The sequence below is a fragment of the Epinephelus moara genome, chromosome 23, assembly GCF_006386435.1.
Source record: "Epinephelus moara isolate mb chromosome 23, YSFRI_EMoa_1.0, whole genome shotgun sequence".
NCBI classification, from domain to species: domain Eukaryota; kingdom Metazoa; phylum Chordata; class Actinopteri; order Perciformes; family Serranidae; genus Epinephelus; species Epinephelus moara.
Window position 1 is genome coordinate 34,074,748 of NC_065528.1, and position 10,226 is coordinate 34,084,973.

The window sequence follows — 10,226 nt, forward strand, 5'->3', positions numbered from 1 at the left end:
GCATCCATTTTCAAGCTCTCTGTGTGTTTATTTCCTTGCGGACAAGAAAAGGGGGAGCGCACATTTCCGAGAAGGCATGTCCTTTTCAAAAATGCAAGAGGCTTTGCTTTGTTGCCGGCCGTTTTCGCCAGTGTGTTAAACACACTTTAGAAAGGAGTGTCCCCAGACTATCAGAAGGCGGAGATCTCTGATTGTCTGGTGGCGAGACTACTCTGTTCCCAATAAAACACTTCCTGAAGTTTGTTTGTAGTATTTCCATCTACTGTATGCTGTGTTAACTCCTAACCTCTGTAACTCCTCCCCCTCTCTCCACCTCAGAGGAAGAGTTTCCTCCAGTCGTCTCCTCACCTGCAGGAAGTGACATCACACAGTGTGACACACCTGTGGAGCCTGACTCCACCTCCGGCCCGCTGCCCTGTGTCACCTCCTCCACACCTCCGTATGAGACTCCGGCAACTGCCAACACGCCGTCCACTGCCTCCTTCGTCACCACGCCTGACTCCACCCCCGACATAGACAGAGACACAGCTCCACCCACACAGCTCACACCTGTTGTCATGGAAACTGCTCAGAGACAGCCTGCTGGAGGGCGGGGCTCTTTTGATGACATCAACCCTGAAGTGCTACAGACTAGGCCCCGCCTTCTGCAGGCCAGAGGGGCGGGGCCAGGAGAGGATAAGGAGGTGTCAGAGGAAGAGGGGGCGGGGTCAGAGGAGGTGAGGAGGAGGAGGAGACTTAAAGGAGCCCAAACCCTCCCCACTCGCCTCCTCCTCCCTCCTCTGCAGGCTGGGGGCGGGGCTCTCCTCCACCAGCTGAAGGGGCTCAGAGAGGCTCCACCCCTCGGACAGATGGAGGTGGAAGGGGGCGGAGCCAGAGCCATGTGGAGGACGGTGTTTTCGGGAAACAGGAAGGAGAAGCAGAGGAAGAAGAGAGGCAGGACTTTACCTCCAGGTGCAGGGAGGGTGAAGACAGCCAATCGGAGGAGAGCTACAGGTGATGACATCATACATAAACATAGACGAACAGTGAGGTCACAGTGATGAGATCATAACTCTACTTTCTGTTCCTGTGTGCAGATGTGACAGAAGAGTCTGATCTGGTCTCGTCGGCTCTGCTGCAGAGGTGTTCACTGACACCCCGGAACAATGTAAGACTCCGACACACACACCTGCACTCTACACCTGTACCGTCACACTCTACACCTGTACCGTCACACTCTACACCTGTACTGTCACACTCTACACCTGTACCGTCACACTCTACACCTGTACTGTCACACTCTACCCCTGTACTGTCACACTCTACCCCTGTACTGTCACACTCTACACCTCTACTCACACACTTTACACCTCTACTGTCACACTCTACACCTCTACTCACACACTCTACACCTCTACTCACACACTCTACACTTGTTCTCAGAATCAGAGTTGTCAGTGATCACAGTAAGAATTTATGCAGATGGATTTATCAAGCTGAGGAGGAACCTCTGATCAGGGTGTCGACAAACAGATGAATAATAGCAACCTAGGAATCAAATCCTGAGGGACTTCACATGTCACTAATTATGATCAAAACAGAGCTCCACCTTCAAGATATGAGCTGAACTATCTTGGGAGCAGATGACCCTGCTCACTGCTGCACCTGTCTACATATGTTTTATAGTCGACAGACTCAGATGAGTTTAAGGATTGATCTAATACCTGGATCACCTCTAGACATCCTCACAGTAACTGTCCTGTTTTGTTGTTTGTAGCTGCGTCTGGAACTGTTTGACCTGACATCTGAAATTCAGAGAGTCACGATAAAGGAGGAAGATGAGGAGGAGAACCAGGAGGTACCAGATGTCCTGTAGAAGATCTCAGTGTTAGGACGTAGCTGGTGGTTTATGTTCTGTGACTGATTTTGATGTTAGCTGAGCAGATACTGTCTGAATGTGTTTAGACGGCTGAAATCTGCAATGAGGTGATGTTGATTAGATTAGAGATTAGAGATTAGATAGAACTTTATTTATCCCTTGGGAAGATTCCCTCAAGGAAATTAAGATTCCAGCAGCATTGGATAGCAGCACACAGGGTAAAAAGCACAAAGGGTATCAAAAAGTTAAAAAAAAAACCATACACATAAAAGATATACAGAGGATAAATAAATTGATAAAATGATAATTTAATTGTCAGAACTCTGAGATGTTGAAGACTTACCCCTGTTCTGACTGATTATCTCCAATGACTCATCTGAGACATGACACGGACTCGTCAAACCTGACTACAGACTGGACTTGGACGTGTTCAAGACATGTTAGAGTCTTTTGCTGAGACCTGATGTCCTTTAAACTCTCCTCTGTCTTTTCTTTGGTTGTTTGTGTGCTTCATGTCTCAGCCAGCATACGTTCCTCACGCTCTGGCGTTTAAACGAGCTTACGCCATCAAGGTACAGACTCACATCATCCTCTCTGTGTGGAGTTACTTCACGTACCGTCCTCTGAGGCTCTCTGATGGACTTCCTGTAAAGTTTCTAACACTGCTGTTGTGTTCTTTACAGAGACGCTCTCGAAAGGACAGAGTCCCGGTCCAGGACTCTGAGAGACGGTCTTCATGTTCCACCGAGGTGGTGGGGGTCTTGGTCCAGCCGAAGGAGCCATCTAGTCTCAGTGTGAAGGAGACCATGTTCCAGAGGGGACAGGAGGACGAAGAGGAAGACCTGGATACCAAAATCACCCGACGAGTTCAGAGAGCTGCTCGAAGGAAGGCCAAACAGGAGCAGCTGAAGAGACTCCACAAAGCTCAGGTGAGTCCACCTGAGGACTAAAGACCAGGTCCACCTGAGGACAGGGACAGTCAGGATTAAAGACTAGATCTGCCTAAGGACTAAAGATCAGGTCTGCCTGAGGACTAAAGACCAGGTCTACCTGAGGACAGGGACATTCAGGTTTAAAGACCAGGTCCACCTGAGGACAAGGACAGTCAGGTTTAAAGACCAGGTCCACCTTAGGACTAAAGACCAGGTCCACCTGAGGACAGGGACAGTCAGGATTAAAGACCAGGCCCACCTGAAGACTAAAGACCAGGTCCACCTGAGGACAGGGGCAGTCAGGATTAAAGACTAGATTCACTTTAGGACAGAAACAGTCAGGATTACAGACCAGCTCCACCTGAGGACAGAAATCTGTCATCAACTCTGATGTGGGTCAAACCACCAAACCGAGGCCGGTCTGTTCAGGTGCTCTCAGGAACTCTGTAACAGTGAATATGTGCTTGTTAATGTGATTTTTAAAAGCTGCTCTGATCTTAAACGTGATCTGTAAGTTTTATATTTCTGAAATCAGATGATCCAGAGACAGCTGCAGCAGGTGGAGGAGAAACAGAGACAGCTGGAGGAGAGAGGAGTGATGGTGGAGAAGGCTCTGAGAGGAGAAGCAGGTACAAACACACACACACGTGTATAAGTATAGATATACATATATATACACATATTAATACACACATACAGTCATTAAATATCCAGATTATAGACCTGGGGTTCCACAGGGCTCCATGTTGGGTCATTTGCTGTTTATACTTTAGTTTCCTTCCTGCTGTTACCTGTCAGGTGTGTGATGATGTCACAGATAAACAGCTGTCAGATGTAAAGTTATAGAGTTATTAATGTAAAATAATCTGTACATGTGGGGATTTCTTGGTGTTGAAGATGAGTTCAGATATTTTTTAATCAAAGTTGTGTCTCTGTTAGATTACTGGGGCGACTCCAACGACAACCAGGACGTCGAGCTTCACCTGGAAGGTTAGTTCACCTTCTGACTTAATGTCATATGAGTCACTGGGCTGTAGGAAGCTGAAGAGAACTCTGTTATACTGCAGCATGTCAGTAATGATGTAAAAAAAACATTTGAGCTACGTCCACACTGATGTTTTCATTTTAAAACACAGAACTGTGTCTACATTTACATCTGGTGTCAACGCTACTCTGGTATTTTGGCACCACTAAAACAAAGAACTTTGAAAACGATGGCAGCCATGTTTGATCAGGTCTCGTCAGTCACTGTTTATCAAGTCAAGTCAGTGTCCAGAGATGGTTTTATTTTTAAAATGAATCAGAGAAAAATGAAGGACAAACTGGTTCTTCTGTTGTATGTTTGTCTGTTTGTATTTTGGATGAACTGGTCCTTTAAACCTTCGTCTCTCTGCAGGACTGGGTAAACTGGACAATCCGGCTCTGATGCAGCAGTGGTTCCAGTTGGTCCAGCAGAAGAACTCTCTGATCCGATACGAATCTGAACTCATGATATTGTGAGTATCTGACCTTTAAACCAACAGCAGGTTCATCAGAATCTCCTGAATGTGGTTCGTTCTGCAGGTTCTGGTCAACCAGAACCTCCTGGATGTGGTTCGTTCAGCAGGTTCAGGTCCATCAGAACGTCCTGGATGTGGTTTTCAGGTTGATCAGGATTGATCGGGACTGTGTGGATCCTGGTTTCAGACACTGGTCTCTGCTGTGTTTCAGTGCTCGAGAGTTGGAGTTGGAGGACCGACAGAGTCGTCTGCAGCAGGAGCTCAGAGAGCGTATGGCCGTGGACGGTAACATCACGCCGACTCATCACAGCATGACTTCCTGTTTATGATTTAAATAGTAAAAAAAATGTGTAATACAATTTGAAAAAAGGTGATGCTGTTACCATGGAAACATCAGAGAATACCAACCTAACAGAGATCAATGATTTAGCAGCTCAGTCTCTTTCCCCAGTCCAGAGTCCAAAGACTTTGGTTTCCAAACGCTGCCAGGCAGGTCATGGGAATAATGCCGCCGGATCGCTAGTTGGCATTGTTTACGGTCAGACCTACGATGGTATCTGATCGTCTTCGAACCATCAACTTTCGTTATTGATTAATGAAAACATTCTTGACAAATGCTTTCGCTTTCGTCCGTCTTGTAGTGGTCCAAGAATTTCACCTCTGGCAGTACAGTTCTAACGTCTCCGCCTGTCCCTCTGAATCACGGCCCCAATTCAGTGAGAAAATCGGAGTCCTGTTCAATTATTCCTTGTTGTGGTATTCAGGTGATCGGCCTGCTTTGAACACTTTGCTTTGAATAGACCCTGTGGGACAGTCAGCTAAGAGCATTGAGGGGGTGCAGAGAGGCAGGGGCTGGGACAGATGGTAGCTCGCCTCACGGCGGACTGTCAGCTCGATCCCAAGATCCAACTACGAGCTTTTTAACTGCAGCAACTTCAAGAAATGCTGAGGGTGCTGGAATTACGGCAGCTGCTGGTACCAGACCTGCCCCCCAATCGATGCTTGTTAGAGGACTTACAGTGTACTCAGTCCAGTCACAGGGCCTCAAAAGAGTCCTGAATCATCACCACCTCTCTGAGTAGGGAGTGGGTAATTTGCGCATCTGCTGCCTTCCTTTGATGTGGTAGCTTGTTGACCTCCTCCTGTAACCTCCACCTTCGACTGTGAGGTTTTAGGTGTCCAGGTGTGGATGAAGACCACCTGTGATCTCTGTCTGACTCTGTGGTTTGAACATTTAATATATAGAAGTAACATTAGGTCTATTAAATTATTAACCCTGTGTGTGCTGTGTCCAGACCACCTGAAGGAGGAGTGGCAGCTGCTGGAGGAGCGCCTGATCCTGGAGGAGATGTTGGAGGTGGTGGAGCAGAGAGACTCTCTGGTGTCTCTGCTGGAGGAACAGAGACTGCAGGAGCGACAGGAGGACCAGGACCTGGAGGAGGTCATGATGACCCGAGGACTGGGACTTAGCTGGACCTGAACTGGTCTGCAGTGATGTCATCAGAACCACAAATCTGATGACATCACTGTAACCAGGAAAACTACGCCAACGGGTGTAGAAGAACTTTGGTCCCGATCTGAACTGGACTCTAAAGAACTGACCAAACCAGATGGAAATAAATTCAGTGAACGGATCTGAGACCTGAAGACAGTCTGAGACATGGACCGAGACAGAGGAGACAACCTGCAGACTCAGGTGGACTCATCTTCAGCCTGAAGTCTTCAGCCCAAACTTTTTTCCTCGTCTTCTTCTTCTTTTTCTTACTGGAACGTGTCATGGTTACCATGTTCTCATGAATCAGTCAGAGTGTCTCACAGCGGGTACAGAACTTTCTCAGGACATGTTTTGTTGACTCAGCAGAACTGAACTAGAACAACACACAGGAAGTGACTTCATTCATGAGCCAACAGCAGACAGTTTGACTAGTTCATGTGATCATCTCATTAATGATCAGTTCATGAAGGATTCTGTTAACGAGCAGTTGTTGTGATGGAGTGAATAAGTGAATGACTCCTCTGTTAATCCAATACACATAAAGTTGTGAATGTGACGTTAGCTGCTAAGCTAACCTGTAACATGCTAGCTAACTGGAAATATGATAATGCTAGCCCACCAAGCTAGCTAGCTCACTAACAGCCAGTTAGCGCTGCATCACAGTCTCGTCTCCACCACAGCCAAGTGTCGACTAAATACAGACACAAAAAGTTAAGTACTTTAACTACTTACATCAGTCATTACTTTTTTAACTAGTTAATTTGTGTGTTTAACTAGTTAAATAAGTAACTTAATTAGTTACAGTTGAGGCCATAAATTTAAATTTACCTTGGCTGAAGAAATTCAAACTTAATATTTCACATCTTTATATTCTTCATGTCACCATGTTGTTTTTCTCTGGTGAAGTTTGTATCTACTTTATTTTCATCAGAGATTATTTCAAAATCAGAGACAAGATAAAAATGTATTTCAGCTTTTATTTACTGAGACAGATTTTCAGTGGGTGAAAAGTTTGAATACACTCTGTTAGTATTTTGTCACATTGCATTTCAGCTCCTTCACAGCTCCTTTGGTGGTGTCTCAGGGTTCAGTTGAACCTTTTGGGTCGAGGTTCGTTCAGTCCACGGGGAAATTTTTCTCTATCCTCCTCAACGATTCAGCCTTTGTGTGGTTCAGACTCTTGGAAACTGCTCCTAAAGATGAACCAGACTTGTGAAGGGCCACAGTTCTTTTTGCTTGGAGTTTGCATGTTCTCCCTGTGTCAGCGTGGGTTTCCTCCAGGTGCTCCGACATGTTCTCCCCGTGTCAGCGTGGGTTTCCTCCAGGTGCTCTGACATGTTCTCCCTGTGTCAGCGTGGGTTTCCTCCAGGTGCTCTGACATGTTCTCCCTGTGTCAGTGTGGGTTTCCTCCAGGTGCTCCAGCTTCCTCCCACAGTCCAAAGACATGCAGGTTAATTGGTGACTCTAAATTGTCCGTAGGTGTGAATGTGAGTGTGAATGGTTGTCTGTCTCTATATGTCAGTCCTGTGATAGTCTGGTGACCTGTCCAGGGTGAACCTTGCCTCTTGCCCAACATCAGCTGGAATAGGCTCCACCCCCCGTGACCCCCAACAGGAAAAGCAATTACGGAAATGAAGGAATAATTAAAAAATGAACTCCCAATTAGCTTCCACGAGCAGTCTCATCAGTTTCTGGAATCTTTCATACGGTTTTAAAGACGTCAGCTCGGTGTTTAAACGTTCAACCCACTGAAAATCTGTTGCAGTGAATTAAAGCTGGAGTTCATGTCTTTGTTTGTGATGATTTAAAATAATCTCTGATGGAAATAAATCCCTGATGACTCAACACAGGTGATACATGGTGACATCAAACATGTTGAGCTGTGAAAATTTAAGCTTGAACATCTTTAGCCTAGGTATATTTAAATATACGGGCTCAACTATAGTTTAACAGGTGAGTTTCACCAGGTTAATTATCACATTTAACTATTTGATGTTGATATTTAATGTTAATATGGGGAATAGGAATCACAAAGCATTCTGGGATGACGCTGCCATCTGGGAGGGATAAACATCAGTAACTGTGGCAGCTGCCTGTCGATCGTACGTCATCAGAAATGTAAACGTGTGAAAGAGAAACTGTCGACAAACACAGAGGAGTCAAACATTACAAAACTGAATTTAGTCAGTGACATCGATCCCTAAAAATCAGCAGATGTAAAATGGTCAAATATCCGTTACAGCTCACGGACCATGACCGTAACTGCCCTTGATGTTTACCTGGTCTTAAGCGTTAGCATCTGTTAGCAGCACAACCACTTTGAATCTCAGGAGGCCCATGTGGGACAGGTGGGACACAACCATCCACACAAAGACAAGCTAGCTCATGTTATGCTAACTGGATGCTAACTAAACGTTGGCTAATGATATGTAATCTACTCATATCTAACAAAATGAAACACTTTGTGTCCGACTTCTTCTTCTGGTGTTTTAATCTGATTTACTGAGTTTTCATTGGGTCTTTTTGTCACTGATATCAAACATCCAGCAGATGGCGTTCTTACCTTCATCCCTCCAAGATGGCCGCCTCACTGTTGATGACGACACATTCTCGTTCCCTCCCTCAGTATTAAATGTGTTGAACGGAGCGTCAGGGCTCAGCAGCTGAATCAGAGTCAGTCAGATTATTGATTATTGATTACTGTGCCATCAGACGTCACCTGTTTGCCTTACGTCATCACCTCCTGCCACCTGATCAATAACTGTTAATCAATCTGTGTAAATTCATGTGACTGATGATGTAACGACTGAACTACAAGCAGCCTTCTGACTTTATATCTTCTTATATAATAAATGATTCACAGCTGATTCCTGTTGGTGTTTGGTTTCATACAAACAGCTGAACTGTGTCTGTGATGGATCGGTCTATGTCCTGGAACAAACCTGCAGAGCTCACGTTGTTCACACTTTGATATGAGCTGCTCATGTTTGTCTGCAGTCATGAAAATAATCTTTATTTAAATATTTACAACAAGTTAAAGTGTTGATATGTGTTTATATTTTTCAGTGACACCCCAACGAGCCTCTTTTATGAAAATCGGACACAGAAAAGTAAAAAAGTCAACTTTACTGTAGTTCAGCTGTATGTTCAGGACATAGACAAGACTGAAACACTGAAATACTGTTTCTCCCAAACCCTCCTTTGTAAACATGTAAACAAACAAACAAACAGAAAAAGTATAAAAGGTAAGTACTGAATATAAATAATAAAAGTACAGCCGAGCAGAGACGTCAGTATGAGGACTATCAGGACTCATCAAATAAAATAAACTGTTTATATTTAATTTATTATTTCTCCTCTTTACAACAGGGACTCACTCAGAGATGCCACCTTGTGGCTGAAACGTTGCAGTACAGTTACAAAGTGTCATACTCCATAAAGTTCTTCATGATGAACTCTGCGGTGAATAAAAACACATCTGGAACATCTGGTGATTCTGTCTGTGAAGATACGAGGATAAAAATATTATATGAACCTTCAGCTGAATTAAATTAAATTAAACAACATTAAAATCAAACAGGAAGTAACAGAAGGAAACACTCTCAGATTGTTTGAAGTACTATCACAGCTTCTCGTGTTTCTGTCCAGGTATTAGTCTAGATCTCTGAAGATACGTCATCCTCAGGTGTTCCCCGTCAGGTGTGGGCGGAGTCACAGCTCTCAGTGCAGGTGAGACCTCACAGATGAGAGCAGAGGAAGCAGGCGTAGTGAGGAAGTGACGTCAGGACAGACTCAGGTAAGACACTCTGAACACACTCACCTGGAACTGACTCAGAAACCACCTGGGATCTGTCTATGTGCTGAAAGTGATAGCATGTTAGCGGATAACATAAACTGCTAGCATACCGGCTAGCGGTTAGCATTAGCATAAACAGTTTAGAGGCTAATTCAAGTGATAATGGCGGGAAGTCTTAAGCTGATGCAGAGTACCGCAAACAGGTCTGTTGATATGTGTGTCATGACCACAGGTGCTCGATTGGTTCTGCATGTTTTTACAGTGAAGAGAATAATAATAATACATTGGATTTATGTTTTTGAGCTTTTCTGGATACTCAAAGTCAATTTACAGAGAACAACAAATGTTACAGAGAACAAAATTTCCCCCCTGAGGGGGGATTAGTATATATATATATATATACATATATATACATATATTAGGGATGTCCCGATCCAGCTTTTTCCACTTTAAATCCGATACCGATATTACAGCCTTGAGTTTTGGCCGATACCGATACCGATCCGATCCAAGCGCGTATTATACATATTCACTTATTTTGTTGTCAGTCATGTTAGAAAAGGTTTGATCAAGCAAAGAACAACTACTTAATCAGGTTAGTTAGAATGATCCACAACAGTTGGTATGAGAAACTGACCTGTTTATT

General features: G+C 44.5%; 1 protein-coding gene across 1 annotated transcript in view; it reads left to right on the forward strand.

Annotated features, from left to right (window-relative positions):
- Nucleotides 1-10,226, forward strand: part of LOC126385273 (F-actin-monooxygenase MICAL3-like) — a 72,069-nt gene that overhangs the window by 25,997 nt on the left and 35,846 nt on the right. Inside the window, exons 22-31 of the mRNA XM_050036884.1 lie at nt 319-993; nt 1,077-1,147; nt 1,757-1,837; nt 2,380-2,430; nt 2,542-2,787; nt 3,326-3,419; nt 3,730-3,780; nt 4,187-4,286; nt 4,501-4,574; nt 5,585-7,153. Of these exons, the coding sequence (XP_049892841.1) occupies nt 319-993; nt 1,077-1,147; nt 1,757-1,837; nt 2,380-2,430; nt 2,542-2,787; nt 3,326-3,419; nt 3,730-3,780; nt 4,187-4,286; nt 4,501-4,574; nt 5,585-5,769 (1,628 nt within the window). The 3' untranslated portion in view covers nt 5,770-7,153. The remainder of the gene's footprint in view (nt 1-318; nt 994-1,076; nt 1,148-1,756; nt 1,838-2,379; nt 2,431-2,541; nt 2,788-3,325; nt 3,420-3,729; nt 3,781-4,186; nt 4,287-4,500; nt 4,575-5,584; nt 7,154-10,226) is intronic.